The sequence below is a fragment of the Chinchilla lanigera genome, unplaced genomic scaffold (assembly GCF_000276665.1).
Source record: "Chinchilla lanigera isolate Chin_1 unplaced genomic scaffold, ChiLan1.0 scaffold00034, whole genome shotgun sequence".
Classification (NCBI taxonomy): domain Eukaryota; kingdom Metazoa; phylum Chordata; class Mammalia; order Rodentia; family Chinchillidae; genus Chinchilla; species Chinchilla lanigera.
In genome coordinates this window covers 22449167-22465336 of record NW_004955435.1, presented here as the reverse complement: position 1 = coordinate 22465336, position 16170 = coordinate 22449167, and the positions used below count along the sequence as shown (strand labels likewise).

The following is a 16170-nucleotide window of genomic DNA, read 5'->3' as shown; positions in this document are numbered from 1 at the left end:
ACATCACGAACTCTGACATTGCAAGAACAAGTTGGAAGCACGTCTGCTTTGCCCTTAATTCTCAAGCCAGTTTTTGAGGTATGTAGCTACTGCACACTCTACCACGTCTTAGGGCTGCCTCAGGGATTCTCCTGATTCTAGAGCTTCTCTAACAGTCTGGATAGGAAGAACCTACACCAAAGTTGATAGCAAGTTGTCTGAGGGAAAACACCACAGCTCTGCTGCCACTCTGGAAGCCTACAAGATTCAGGAGAAGGTGAGAAATCTTAAGTCAGGCTCCGTGGAGATTTGGCCTCAACACATACCAGTTAGTGAGCCTGTGAACAAGTTTCCTTATCCATGTCATGGGGATAGGAGTCTGATCCCAGTAGTTTGGTGAGGCTATAATTAGTTGATATAAGTCATCTGGTATATGCACGAGTCCTAACAGGTCACAGGCAATCTCAAATGCTCCCCTGGACCTAACATCACTCTTCCCAAGACAGTTCCATGCTCCTGAATAGCACATGACCCTAACTGGAAAGGAAAAGAAAGATGGAAAATGTGTGTTAACAAAAATCACATGGACTCTATGTTAGGAATTCAAACTTTTATTTTATTTTACATAGTGCTTTGTGAAGCAGTGTAAATTTTCCAGAAGAAGAAAATACTTTATGAGTAGCAAGGGGAAATGATACCAACAGGCATCTGGTGATTTTAGGAAAACCATAAGTTGCCATTGTGTGAGTGGGAGGCTGTAGGACATGGGCATGTGCCTTTGTCACATTCTGGAGGAACCCAGATGGAAGGAGAATATAAGTAGCTCCAGGCATCACCCAGAACCCCTCCCTGTCATGGCCACATCACTGAGTCTTTGTCTTCAAAGTGCCCTTGTGCTGCTGCACTAGCGAGCTGATCCACTGCCCAGTTTTCTGCTTGGCTTCCTCCCAGCTGAAGGGTGGCTCATACCCTAGATCTTGTTGAGCTTTCTTATAAGTGACCGTGAACACGCTATTTGACAGGGTCAGTAAGTGGCGGTTAAAGGGGGGTTGATATTTGTAAACTGGACTCAACAGGAAGCTCACCATTTCCAGCAGGAAAGCAAGCCAGTACTTTAGAGACAAAGGGATGCTCGGGCCAGAATCAAGGCAGAGGCCCCATTCTTTGCTCACGTTATAATTGAGATTATCATAACTTTGGTGAGGTGTGTCATCTGAGACATAGTAGAACTGTCCTTGGATGTTTGGGGCCTTGTTGGGGTCCCTCAGAGCTCTGGAGGCCAAAATATGGGCCCAGGCCACATTACCAACATAGACTGGGTTGGCTATAGAGAATTTGCCTGTACTTTTCAGGATCCCATTGTTTTTGAGGGCCATATTCACCACAGAATATAAGAATGGGCTTCCTTCTCCATAGATGTAGGTGGGTCTCAAGGCACAAGTGTGCAGGGTGCCACCATTTCTCAGCGTGCAGCCATTAGCTTTCAGCACAGCCTTCTCCGCCAGCTTTTTGCTGTATGAATAGGGAGTAGACCATGTGCTTTCATGGTGCTCATCCTCGTGGGCATTCTGGATGATCTCCTTGTAGGAGTTGGGCCCAGCTACCTCCACTGAACTGGTGTAGATGAAGATTGGCACGCTGGCTTGCACACAGGCCTCCAACAGGTGCTGGGTTCCTGAAGTGGGGAGCACAGGGTCAGCATCAGAAAATAACAGAAGGCACCTTATAAGTCAGGTTTTTCTTCATATCCACCCCTCTCTCTTGGGTGATTTTTACAGGTCTGCCAGGCTACAGTGAGGGAGAAATATAAACAGAAAGTGACCAATATTTGTGTTGTAATGAATCATAATTTCTAAGATTTTCAGTTCTTTCTGTGTGTTTGTGTGTGTGTGTTTTCAGTTTTGAAGAGGGCATAGGTATGCTACTGTATATTTCACCAAAGCAGAAAAGAAATTACCATATGTGTTTAGATATAACTCAGTGTTAGAGCATATACCTAGGATGCCCAACATAGCCTAGCCCTAAATCTAAATTCCAGTATAAATGAAAAGAAGAAAATGAATAATCAAAAAGTTAAAAACAAAACCTATGATTACTGATTCACATAATTTCACTACTGAAGTGTCGTTTAGATTCTAAATTTCAAGAGGACATACAGAAAATTTAGAAACCATATTATGTAAGATTAATTGTCAGCAATATACAGTTATGAATTGAAAACTTCATAGCTGCATTTTAAACATTTTTTGAAGATTAATGAAAATTTTTTCATACGACCTTATTTAATTCTAAGCTAGTAGTTAATTGAGTTGGGTGAGATATGAAGACCCACTATGTCATCCTGAATGTGTCCTGGTGAAGGACATCTGTAGTTCTTCCTATCACTTTGTTTATCCAGACTACGAACAGTACAGATGATAAGATTCCCATCACTTATCATTCGCTATGTTTCTGTTAAGCTTGAGAACAAGAGTGCAGTATCAGCTGGGAATGTTGAAAGCTGCAGGCAATCACAGAACTCAACACTGAGGTCTGCTTGTCTTTGAGGTGGCTACAGACTTTCACATGAAGAAGGGAAGGGAAAGAGGAAAAAGTATTTCTACCCTTCCTTCCCTTCCTTCATTCCTTTCTTCCTTCCTTCCCTCCTTTCTTCATCCCTCCCTTCCTGCTTCCTCCTCTCCTCCTTCTGTCCTTCTTTTCTTCTTCCTCCATCCCTTTGTTCCTTCTTTCTTTCCCCTCCATTTGAAATATTTTTGCCTTTGACTTTATGACAACCAGCATCTCCTTCAAAAAAAATCAAACTTGTAGCACAAAACTATTTCCTTAATTAAAACAGTTTAATTAAGGAAAAAAAGGGAACTGACTATCTTTGTAAAGTATGTTCTAAGCTGTGAAAATGTTTCCATAAATAAGTAACTGCAAATTTCCCCCCTTCATTTCTTATCCCCTGTTGTTAAGATATGCAGAGGGAAAGTCTCATGGACAAGGACCTGAAATGAAAATCTCATTACTTATAGCAGCCTTCTGTAGTGTAGGTAGGGAAGAAACTAAAACATGTGTTCTTAAGATAGTCTTGGAAAACAAAAAATACTTGACTTGCTTAGCAAGGGAGACTTTGCATCCCTGAATTTGTATTCAAGGTACTCCTGACAGCTGGTGAAAGGCCAAAGGCACAATGGTGATGGAAGTCCTGGCCTCTGAGTTTAGTGTCATAGTGGTACATGGCAAGCTTCCTTAGAAAGCTGCAACTCAGAAGAAGCCACCTATCATTTAGAGATGAGGATTTGGTTGCAATTTGTATTTTTAGGCGTCTGATCAGAATCTACTCCTGGTTTACATACAGTAGTGTGTGGAGAGATAGATACTACAGATGACAGGACATGATTTTTTGATTGTAAATGTGATGGGAAGGCCCATTTTGGACTACTCTGTTGTAACAGACACTGGTGAATGAGGTGTGCTAGTTCATTGGACAAGAAGCCTTCTTTCAGATGTGCAGGTAGCTCTGGATGTTCTTTTCAGCCTTCATGCATGTTCTAAATGTGCAGCTGATGAGGCATTAACAGAGGCTGAGTTCACATAGGGGAGGCCTTGAGTGGATGAATATCAAAGTACAGAGTCAGAGGATAGCTGACCCTATAATAGAGTAACTTAAGGAAAAATATTCATGGTTTTGGAGTCAAACATGAGTGCTTTTAAATTCTTGCTTTCCTCCTGAATGACTGTGGGGCCTTGGAGAACTTTATTAATTTTCTGTGCCCTGGTTTCCTCATCTAAAATATCAGAAAGTAATAGTGTTGATCTCTGTAAGTTGAAAGTGTTGAGCAGAGTCTCTTGGACCAGATCCTAGCAGGTGTTCCAGAGCTGGGCTTCTCTTCCCCTGCTCTTCTCTATGCTATTCCTCTTTTCCCACCTGCTGCATGTCACCCAAAGGATGCTCTACCTTTCAGATTGATGTCCATGATGGTCTGTCTAGGAATGGCACCAGACACATCAATAACAGCAGCAGTATGGATGACAACTGAGATGCCCTGGCAGGCTCTCCTTAGGCACTGAGCATCCAGAATGTCTCCTTCCATCATTGTCACCTTGGTCTTTGTCTGCAGCTCTGGAATCACAAAACAGAACTTTAGGAAGATTTCTGGATTGCCCTGGCATTTTACTGATAAGCTAACAGTTAGTATATGGATTTTCAATGGTAATCATAGCAGGGAGCCCCCTTCCATAGGGCAGAGGACACTGCATGGAGGGAACAAGGTAATGAAGGCTCAGAAATCAAAGAGTGCAGCATTTACTGGCAAATAACAAACAACTGCATGTACCTCATTCTGTTGCAGAACGTGAATCTGAGTAATAACTCTGATGAGTATCTGAACAAAAAATGTTAATGAGTCTGGGGCTGTTTCATCAGACTCATCAAGGAGAGTCCTGAAGTTGTTACACTAGGATAAGGAGACAAAATTAGATTTCAATTGTGTATGCAATGATTAATCACATAATGATTTGGAACTGAAATAGTTCTAGAGGCAGGGCTGTGAATAGGATACTCACATTGGTCTTAGAATATCAAATGCTTTGTTGAGAGGATATAAGAAAAAACAAGACGGCAATGCACTAATCAGAATGTATCTGCCAGAATTCGAATGAGGACAAAATGCCTTACTAGGTATCAAGTATTACGCATAGCAGACATCAGTGATGCAAATAAGTCAGCAACCAGTGGTTTGCATCCCAGCTGTCTAGTCCAGGACAATCGCTACATGATGAATGTGTCCATAGGTCAAGTGACACCCACACATATGATAGAATGACACTGCCTGTGATGTGGCCTGCTCAGTGTAGCCCAAAAAACCCACACTGTGCCACAGGCAGATTCAGTGAACACTGCATCTGTTTGTGTGTACAATTTACAATTAAATTAACACTTGACTCACTTTCTTTCCTAAAGACTTCAGCAGAGGGGAATTCTAGTTCTGAATTCCCCTGTGTAGGTGAAGAAACAGGTTCAGCAAATTACAGGACAGTTTTGAGCACACATTGCTCTGAAACGCAGCAGAGTTCTCACCACCACAACTTACCGTCTTTGCCCTGCACCTCAAGTGCAGGTTTAGGTGTTAGGAATTAGATTTTCTGAATCTGAGTAAACATAAATGAGCTGAAATGACAGTGGCAATAAGGGCTCAGGAAGAGGGAGAAATACACTCAGAGGAAAAATGTGATGCTGTGAGAACTCTTCCTGTGGTGCAAGAAGGACCTCTCCATGGAATCCTATGCTAATTTATGTTTGTTTTCAGCCCTTGCCCTTGTCAGGCAACCCAAGAAGGCCCTACAATGCAGGGTGGTGGGAAGGATTGCAGTAGGGAGGTGGGTGTCTGCCTGAGTATGGCATCTTCCTTTGTTGCGTTCCTTGTCTGCTCACTGCTACTTACCTTTGGGTCTTTTAAGCTGCTGACTTCCCAGAGCCTGGGTCACTGGAATGGCTGTGAGGGAAAGGGGAACCCAGACCCAGAGGATATGGGCTGTCATGCCATTAGAGCTCATAGACTCTGACAGTCCAGGAGAGGGCACTGTGGGTGCTTCATGGTGGAGCCGCCTTTGGTTCCTTTTCAAGTCATGTGGTTGTGGCCAGTGCTTTGCCTAGACAGAATGTGAATTTATGTCTATGTGTTTAAGTGGATTATAGGAAAACCCAGATTCAAGCTGCTTCACAGCCTAGTCACTAAGATCACATATACCACTGCTTGACCTCCTAGTCCCCAAATCTTCTTTACTTTGCTCTATATGTTGTACATTGGGCAAGTTAATTCACTTCTCTAGGCCTGTCTTCTTCTGACAAAATGGAGTTTAACAACATCTCCTATCTCCTAGACATGTCTTCTGATGGTTCAGTGTCAATTAGTTGACATTACAAACATTGTAACATGTATGTCTCAGATAGAACACTGCAAGGATCCTTCAATCTTGCATTTGTTTGGGCCCTTTCCTTACTTGTCACTCCTCCTGAATGTCACCATGGGAAGCTACTCCTCTAGGCTCAGCACTGCCTTTTCCTACTAACAGCAGTTACATTGTAAATATGGCAGAGATATAAGGTTTACAAACAGTTTTGCTCATATTGTAGTATTTGCTTCTTGGAGGCACTGTTGAATTGTCACTATTGAGTCAGTAGAAGAGAGCTGATAGTGAAAGCAACAAGAGGAGAGATATGTGTGTTTTTAGAGTTTTCTGGAAGGGCTCGTTTGCATATTATGGTGATCTGAGCATATCTAGAATAGGGAATGGGGGTAGACAGTGGGTTTATGGTACATAATGAAAAGGGCTCAATCCTAACTGGTCCAAGTGTCAGACCCGGGCCTCCTTGATGTGGTCACAGGGATGGAAGGTAGCTAAATTTTTAAGATCCATTATTTTCCCATAATCAGGCTTTAGTCTCTCATTTCTTTTGCAGATGGTTGAGCCCTATTTTCATAGGGTTGTTTTAAAAATCTGCGGTAAAGCAGCTGGGAAAATTTGAAATGCTTCCAGGGGTTTTATTTGTAGTAGGGGTAACAATTTGGGAAAAGAACAATGAATAACTTCAGCAAATCTGCTTCACTGTCTTTCTGGGGATGCAGAGTAGAAAGCCATGGGAAATAGAATATATGAAGTTTGCAGGTGAGGCAGATTGATCATGCTTTCCTCACCTGTGTGAACTACTTTGGTACAGGTTGTCATGAATTTGTTGTCTTTCTGTCTTTCTCATATACACACCCAAGAGCAGCACTACTTGCATTTCCTCTTATTTCACTTTCACCTAAGATGCTGACTACCCATAGCCCTAAAATAAAGCAAACAATGAGACCCCAAGCAACCAAGAGAGGCATTGATTCATTGCTGAGGTCTCTGGTTTAATACTTCTCAGCAGGTGTTATACCACAGATCACAAGGTCAGAAACTTGAGCACTTCAACAAGCTGACAGTAAGAAGTGATGTGTGATTTCTTGACCAGACGTGGAAAGGCCCAGGGGTCAAGTGGCTGCCTATGGCCACCATAACTAGTTCTGAGTCAGGCTTAGGCAGGAGATGCGCTGTGGGAGGCATCCTGTTGTTAGGCTCAGAAAAGACAAGTATGCCTCTGGTTGATGGAGTTCAAAGAGTATGCTGTGCTCCCAATATTTTTAATTGTCATGGCATAAGCCACACAGATATGTTCTGACATTCATGATATTTTCTTAGCATCCTGCTGTGAACCTAAAAAATATGTCCATGTTCTTATACTTTCTTGACATTTGGCATGAGCCTGAGGAGCACGTACCCTAACTATTTCAGGGTAAGCAGTGGTAAGCCCAGCGTTAGGATACTATCATTAGCATTAATTTTGATACTTAGTGGGTTGGACAGCTATTGTGGTTTTGTCCAACCCCATATAAACTCAAATCTGTTGCAATTTGTTCAATAGAATTCCCCACATTAGATGTAATCCCAGGCTTTAAGACCTGGGAAAATTTCCAGTGAATACCTCAAAACCTAAAGCTGTGAGTTAAACTTGTTCTTGAGTTTTTACATTGACTTACTGAAACTCTGATGAGTGTAGTTTCCTTTCATAAATCTCTGTCTTTCTTACTGCTTTTGTGGTCCTGCTCAGTTCTTGGTTTGGGATACAAAGAGCTTGGGTACTAAGTGAGTTTGAGCACAGCTCTCTGATAATGAGTCTAGAAACCAGTCTCCCAACAGCTGTGCAAGATCTCTTCCCCTGTGCATCCTTAATTTCTCCTAATCAGTGTGGACATGGGAGTTGTTTTATAGCTCTAAGTTTCTTTTGTTTCACAAAGCATCTTCTCCCACTCTTGCTTAGGCTGTGGAATGGAGCCTTAACATCAAGCCTCCATTTTACTTACTAGGGAATTCTTCCTTGGTTTCTGGTCTGAAGAACTTGTCCAGGGCTCTGACCTCCTGAAGTCCCTCCTCCTGCACCAACGATTGGATGATCCTTTGGCCTAGAAAGCCTCCTGCTCCTGTCAGCAAACAGCTCCACCCTGTCATGGCCAATGCAGGAAGCAGGACACACTGAGGAGCACGTGTGATGACAGGTGACTCTGTAGATGGCTGAAGAAAAAAATCCAATAGGCACATGGAATACAAAGTGCTTATAATGGCTGAGAGGGAGAAATTTATCAGTTTGTCCACTATATTCTCATGTATTATTGATGCTTATGCCTAAATGTTCCCTGAGGGGCTCCTGGAATCATAGATGGGTTTTTTTCAGAAGTAGCTGTGCTTACAGTATGTGATGCTGGAATTATTCATGGTACAATGCTAGGATCGAGCAAATTAGGATTAAGGGTAAGAACTACCCACCTGAACAGTCTAGATAATATAGAAGGGACAGAAGGAAGTGTGGTTGTCTCTTGCTTGCTCTCACATGCCTTCTTGCCATGACTATTTCTCCTCTGTGATGCATCTCTACCATACCTCTTTGCCTTGGCACCAGACAACTATAAGCAGATCTCTCTAGGAACTGTGAGCTAAATAAACCTTACATCCTCCCACTTTGGATGTTGCCTATTTTGTCTCAGCAGCCAAAACACAGATAACTTCTGCGATCACAACATGTGCAGTGTCAATGTTTGACACTGTCACATCCCAGTTTCTGGCCTTAATCCCTGAAATCTCCAATCACTTTAGATGTCCATTACAAAACCCACGTTTCTTTCAGTGTTCTTCTGAAAAATCAGTTGTAAGTGTGGATTCCCACAATACCTCAGTTGTTTCAATTAAATGTAGGGATAATAGAATCCAGGGAAATAGTCACTTACCTACTATGTTGGTAATAAACCAAAGGAGGTTATAAAGGCTACAAAGAGAAAGATATCTTGTGTGGAGGAAGAGGAAAGGAGTTTCAGTGCTGTTGCTTTCTGCTAAATCCACCAGAAATGTCTGGCATTCAGCTCTCTGGAAGCTCTTAGTGCCCTGTCCTTTGGGTTTTTATGGAGATCACTGTATACATGTGATCAAGAGGTGAACAAAATATGATTGGTTCTGAGTATGATCAAGTGATAACACATTGGTAGGATTCCAGTTAAACTCTTATGTTTAGATTTCTCTACATTCTTTCCTTGAGGATATGGATCAGAACCACGCTGAAATGAAGATTTCTGGAATGTAGATAATATCAAAAGCTAAATTCTTGTCTCCAAGCAGAGATCCTTAATGTCTTTCATTTATAAGGAGTACAAAATTCAAAAGATTCTGTCATGGTACTCAAACATCATTCATTTATTAATGATAAGACTGGTGCATCATATTATATAAAAGTGTCTTCTATATTAAAAATCTTAAGTTTGAAGGCTTATATTCCAAATGCAAGGTGCTCACAAACAATTTCACCCACCCAGGCAAGTTGAATAATCAAACTAAGAGGCAATATTGCCTCTTGTTTGAGCTTTGCCGGAAGTATAAATATAGTTGTTTTTCATAATTTTATAATGTATTAACTCAATTCTTTGCACCAGGTATTCCTTCTCTTCCAATTCATTAATATCATAAATTTCACCTTTGAGTGGACATTAGATTTGGACATGGTGCTTAACTGCACATGCTGAGACTACCACATCAAGTAGCGTTTGAAATATGGAGGCAGTTGCTGTGATGCGAACGTATTAACACAGTGATATCATCATCCATGTCTACTGACCTTTCTTCCAGGACCACTAGCCAAACAAGTTCAAACATGTCTCCAGACTCCCTGATCCTGAGTATCCAAGTTGAAACATTCTTCCAGACCACCTTATCCTGACTATGAATACATACTCCTTCACCTGGCTCACCTTGAGTGCTTCTTGATCTCAGAGCTGTCCTTGCTCTAGCCCCACCCATACGATCTATCTTCACCTTTAGCCATTCCCCATACCACAAGAAAAGCAAAACTTGCAGATTAGATGGAACTTGTTATATGTTCTAAATATCTGCAGAACCCAGAAATATTTCCCCATAGCTTTCTTTCTATGGGAAAAGAGACTCCCTGTTCATGAGAGTATCATCCTTGCATTTTGCAGGTACATGTGGACTGAGTCGGGCACGTGGTGACATTTGGACAAAAGTTAGGCAAAAAATCAAGATAAAGTTTGGTAAAAGGGTCACAGTCCCTTGATTTAAACTCTTACTGGGAACTGAAAGCCTTCTGCACAAAGGGGATAAAATTGCCTGAAGGAAAACGGGATTTCCTAGACCTATAACGTAAGAATGCAAAGGTAGGAGCATGATGATTGGGTGTTCCTGCCATCTGCGTGAAGTGTGCCTCCCTCCGACCTTGTTATGACTTTGGCACATTACCCGTCCAACGTGAAAAAAGAATGCAAAGGTCAACAGTATAACGCATATTGAAGTGTTGAATATTGAAATGTTCTTTATGCAAAGAAGCTGCTTCATCATTGCCCAAATGTTTGATAAGAAGGGCTCATATGTCTATCCTGGGAACTCTCCCCTGAAAAGCATTATAAAACAAAAATATGTTGAGAAAGTCCTGACATAAGTTAAAGTTCAAAAGACAAAGGTAGATAGAATAAAGGTAGAAGTTTACAGGAGGGTTTGTATTTTTCAACATACTCCATGTGAGTTCCTTCACTCTCTTATCTGCTGGGATTAAGACATTCTAACAAATTGGGGAATGTACCCCTAAATTGTACTGCAAAGCAATAGCATATAAATGCAATCTTTCAGAAATATTTTTTTTTATTTTTTTATTTTAAAAATAAAAGGAGGAAAACATTAACAGACAGACAAACTTTTCTTTGAGAAATATTAATTTGACCTAGAAAAGGGGAACTAGGAAGACTGGATATGCCTGTAAAATGTCAAATGGGTACTGGTAGTGACACATTCTCTGCACAACATACTCTGTATGGGTCATTAACTGAGGTTTATGTCCAAAGGATGTGACTTTGTCCCAGCTATAACTACTCACTTTGGAACAGAGAAACTTAACATTAGTTCAAAGCTACAAAAGATAGAGCAAGAAACCCCACACATTTAGTTACTGTCATCAAGGATTTCAGTAATTGAGAAAAGGCCTCAAGGATCAGAAAGTCTTTGCTAGAAGACAAAAAAGACAAACATCAGGACCAAAAATGGCCCCTGTCACAGTCCAAGCCCTGCCTGCCAATGGAATATTTTGTCTGTATAAAGCAATTGAAAGTGGTTCTCACCTTCTGCCCTTTTCCCAGCTGTGGACAGATGGGGCATTAGAGCAAATAGTACCCCAAGCCACAAGGATATAAACTTCTCCCTGGGCCATATCCCTACTCAAGTCGGAGGGTAGTGACAGTCCTTCCTTTCATGAGAAGAATGAGCATCCACTTTGAAAGACCTAGCCCCAAAAAAGACTTACTCTCTAGGTTCTTCTACTTGAGGAATATGACCATCTAGAATAATGAGGTCTAATATGTCTTCCAATCCCCACTTTGCCATCGTTCACAAGGAGTCTATGATTGTGTTGATGTAGCAGGGAACAGGATCATATTCTTTATTGATAGAGGGGATGTAGTGCCTTTGACTCCCTTCTCATGCTGGTTCTTACAGTTTCTGATCTTGCTTACGGGCAAAGATGGCAAGCCAAAAAGAAAACTGTGGTTTACTCGCTTCCTAACCTGCTTGATAATTGGGCATTTCTCACACTCCTTCCTAGTTTTTCCTAGATTCTCTATTTTCCAACTTGGACTGGACATTAATGTCAAATTACAAGCCACATTTGATCTCCACCTTCATTGTTTCTAGCTTATGTGGGACCCTTCCTATTCACCCTGAAGCCTGCATACACATAACCCCTACATTTGTGACTCAGATTTTTGAAAATTCTGAGATATCTCCTTACTGGGATGGTCCAAAATGGCCCAGCCTGTCAAAATTACCCTCAAGGATCCATTCCTTTTGCCTCACCTTGAAGCTCTCAAGTGGCTCAGACTCAGTATTGACAAATTCCTTGAGGCTGGACTCTAGTGTGCCTGTGACATTACCTGCAACCCTCATTAGGTTAGTGAAATGCATTGATGTTTCTCATAGTACAAGACATAAAGGCCATTAAGCCAAGGCAATGGTTTCTATTTATTCCATAGCCCTTAATCCTTATGCAGTTGGTCTTAGTTACTTTTTTTCCTTGCTGAGACAAAATACTCAACACCCAAAGTTGAAGGAAAATGGGTATATTTGATTCAAAGTTTCTACAGGTTTCAGTTCACAGTTAGCTGGATTCCAGGCAGGGGGTATGGAGGAGGGGTATCACAGAGGAGAAACAGCTTATGATAGCAAGGCAGCACAGAGAAAAGACAAGGAACAGGGAAAGATATTAGCCTACCTTCTCTCTTGATTTAATCCAGGCTACCCAACCTTAGGGCAGGTAGCACTCACTTCATCTCAGAATGATGCCAAACCAATCAGTAGACTAATTTAGTAATTAAACACTCTTAATCCCAGTATGACAAATTATTGTTCTGGGTTACCTCTGAAAACTCCCATCTTTGGCTGCATGAGGCTGTGTGGGGACATCTATGCACAGACCATAACACAGATCTTGAATAGGTGTCTCCAGAGGCCTCATGGTTCACATTATTGGACTTTAAGGATGCCTTCTTTTGCCTTTCCTTTCACCCTAATTCTTCTTCACTTTTACATGGCAGGTCCTCAACATCTAGACCACCTAACCGTTCACTTGGGCAGTCTTGTTTCAAGGTCGGGGATAGCCCAAACTTTTTGTTTAGCCATTAGCCAAAGATCTGATGTCCTTCACCCTCTCCCCTGAGAGAAACCTCCTGCAATATGTAGACGACATTCTGATCTGTAGTTAGGGTAAAAGCACATAAGACCAAAAGAGTATTCAAGTTTCTTTGGCCAAAAAACAGCTAGAAAGTCAGTGCCTAAATGTCCCAGATCTCCTTACAAAAAGAACAATTTTTAGGACTCATATTTCCCTTCAGCACTAAAAGCCTTGCAGTCACCTGGGTGCTACAAGCCTTATAGGATCTGCTTGTTAATAAGGAAAGCCCTGCTTCCAACCAACATCTCAGGGCTTTCCTAGGAATTGCCACATTCTGGTGCATCTGGATTCCACAGTTCAATCTGACAGCTAAGTCTGTGAAGCTGACTGTGTAGACATTATTGTGGAAAAGAGAAAATACCTTGGTACAGGTTGAATCCAAAACTGCAGGTCCAGAAACAAAGGCCCTCAGTCAAATCACAGAGAAAGGGCAGATGGTCATCCCAGAGAATCCACAGTCCATGGCAAATCAGGGGGGTCTTGAAGTGGCAAGGAAGTGACAAACTAGCAACAAATGAGGACTCTCATTCTGTCCCTTATACCCTAGCCAGGCTACCCAGCCTTAGGGAGGGTAGCACTCATATCCTAAATCCTAGCATCCCATCCTTGAAAGGGCTAGTTCACACCCTCAATCCAGCCACCTCCAAAAAGTCCCACTTATCACTGCATGAGGCTTTTGTGGGACATCCATTCATAAGCCTTAGCAACTTCTCAATAGGATTCCTTAATTTCTTTTCTCTGCACTTTTTCATATTCCATTTATCAGGTTTCCAATATTTTCTTTATCATTTTCTGGTTCCTGCACTCCTGTACCTTTACCAGTATAGCTATCAAGATTTATGTGATTTTTAAGAATTCTTTTATTTTAAAGGGAATTTTATGTTATGAACTCTATTCCACTGTTGGTGGAGGTACAGTTCTACTTAGCTCATATTTATGCTAGGTCCATTTTAGGTCAATATGTGGTTTGTCTTAGTGTTCATACTATATTTATAGATCTTTTTATGTGGCTATTCCTTCCTAGAATTTGTGAATATTCAGTTTTCATTTTAATGCTATTAAATTGTTAATGCTTTTACTATTACAGCCAAAGTGTCATTGTTATTGCTATTAATTAGCTCATTGAGGATGCTAGTATCTGAATTACCTTTAAGTCATTAACAATACAGTAGCCCATACCTGGAGAACTGAATATTGGGTCTGATATGCTATGAACCTTCCTTCCAGTAAATGTAAGTGGCTGGACCTGGGACAGAGGCAAAGGCTAATAGTCATGTACAGAGGACACCACTGAATGGCAGACATTAACTAAAGAGGTCTTCATGCTAACAACAAAGCTTTCCACTAAAGTGAACCCACATTCCTTCTTGCACATACTCATACACACACACACACACACACACACACACACACACACACACACACATACACACAGAAAACACAGGACAAGAACCAAAAGTAGAAACATGAGAAAAAATGAAGAAAAATATTTTCAAATGTTCCCAGTTCCCCTAAACACATTGATGCAGCATCAAAAGGGAGGAAACCAAAAGACACACAGCTGAGCTATTCAAAAAAATGACAGAAGAGATAGCAAAATAGATCAATAAGGTACTTGGCAAATTCACAGGAGATATAAACTGATAAAACATGTAAGCAGATAATGGGCCAAATTAAAAAGAAAAAAACACAATCAGCAAGTCTAGAGAAGATTCCAATAAAAAAACTAGCAGTGATAAACCAAACAATTAAAAAAAATCCGGCAAATAAGGAGGAAACATAAGACGTTAATAAAAAGCTAGCAGAGCTAAACAAAACAATGCAAAACAAAAATAACCAACTAGAAAAGAACGAGTCCATAAGAAGTTTTGAAACAGAAATTCAGGAGATTAAAAGTTCTATTGAAAATACAAGCAGCAGACTTGACCAGTATGGGGACAGTGTCAGAACTAGATGATAGCGTTGCTGTCACTGTCATTGAGGGATATCTTAAAAACAAGAAGACAACAGGAGCAATAGACCCAACAGCTGCTAGATAACACAAAAGAAGACAAATCTATGATTATTTGGAATTAGTGAAAAATTGGAACACAGCAAAAATAGCAAAAAAAATACCTGTTTACTAAAATAACAACATCAAGATTTGCAAGCAAAAGAAAAGAATTTACCATTCAAATAAGTGAAATATGTAAAACCACAAAGAGCCACAAGCAAAATACGACCACCCCATGACACATTATAGTCAAGATGCTGGAAGTACATCATGAGAAAAGAATGCTAAATGCACATAGAGAAAGGAATGAATCACTTATAAAAATAAAAAAAAGAAATAAGAAAGAAAGGGAAATAAAGGAAAAAGGAAGGCTCCACAAACGCCAACAATCTAGCAAAGAAAAAAGAGGAAAAATATTGCAAAAAACTTTCCACAAAACAGAGCAAAATGAAAAAATTCTTTGTAGATTGCAATAAGTAGATTCCTTCCAGAATCTGCACTTTTGCCATTCAGGAAGTCAGTTTTCTCTGCTTACCTTTACAGCCTATAGGTTTTTAAGGCACCTTTTGTTCCTGAGTTCCTGCTGTTTGTTTATCCAAGGTTGTGGCAACTGAAGAAGCTGACTAATTCTGCACTAATCTCAGTATCCCACCTTTAATTTCCATTCAAACACCCTAGATTCAGCCACCTCTGAAAAACCACATGAGACGTTGGGGGAAAATCTAGGTATAAGCAATAATATTCCACCCCTACCTTGCAAAAGACTTATGCACTTCCTTTTATGCCAAAGTCCAAGTTTAATAGATGCCAAATTCCTAGCAGTTCCAACATTTCAGAAAGATCCAAGTTCAAAGTCTCCACTAGGTTTTAAGGCACTGTCTTAGCTGAAAGCCACTGTACAAATGTAAAGAAAGGCAAACATTTCCAAAACATAATGGCACAAGATAGACACTGCTATTTCAACAGATACAAATAGGGGTTAGAAAGCAATAGAAACAAAGAAAGTCCAAAATCCAACAAGCCAGCCATTAAGGCTGGCAGTACCCAGTCCAGCATCTGGGACCAACTATGGGAAGATGTAACCTTCAGTGGGCTTGGGAGTCTTCATCCCTGTGGCACTGCCAGTAATTGCAGTTCTTATGGATTCTGTCTTAGGCTTTGCTCACTTCTTGCGGCTTTCCTCTGATGATCTGTATTCCTGGATTCTCCATCTTTCTGGGGTCTTCACTGAACCTCTGATTTTATACTCACTGCTTTGCAGACTACCATCTCAGGTAAACACTACTTGATATCTCAGACTTTCTTCTGAAATGTGAGAGGAAGTCTGAGTGGAAGCCCTTCTGATCCCAACATCTTGTGTCATGCATTCATCGAAAATCAGCACCATGTGGATGCCACCAAGGTCTGCCAC

General features: G+C 40.9%; 1 protein-coding gene across 1 annotated transcript; it reads right to left on the bottom strand.

Moving 5' to 3' along the window:
* Window positions 1-574: 574 nt before the first annotated feature.
* On the bottom strand, window positions 575-15517 carry LOC102015886 (3 beta-hydroxysteroid dehydrogenase/Delta 5-->4-isomerase-like). Its single transcript, XM_005389080.1, has 4 exons — window positions 15295-15517; window positions 7857-8064; window positions 3923-4087; window positions 575-1654 (listed from the first exon to the last, which is right to left on the bottom strand). Exons 2-4 carry the CDS (start codon window positions 7999-8001, stop codon window positions 843-845), a joined length of 1122 nt encoding a protein of 373 aa, XP_005389137.1. The 5' UTR covers window positions 8002-8064; window positions 15295-15517; the 3' UTR covers window positions 575-842.
* Window positions 15518-16170: the final 653 nt, after the last annotated feature.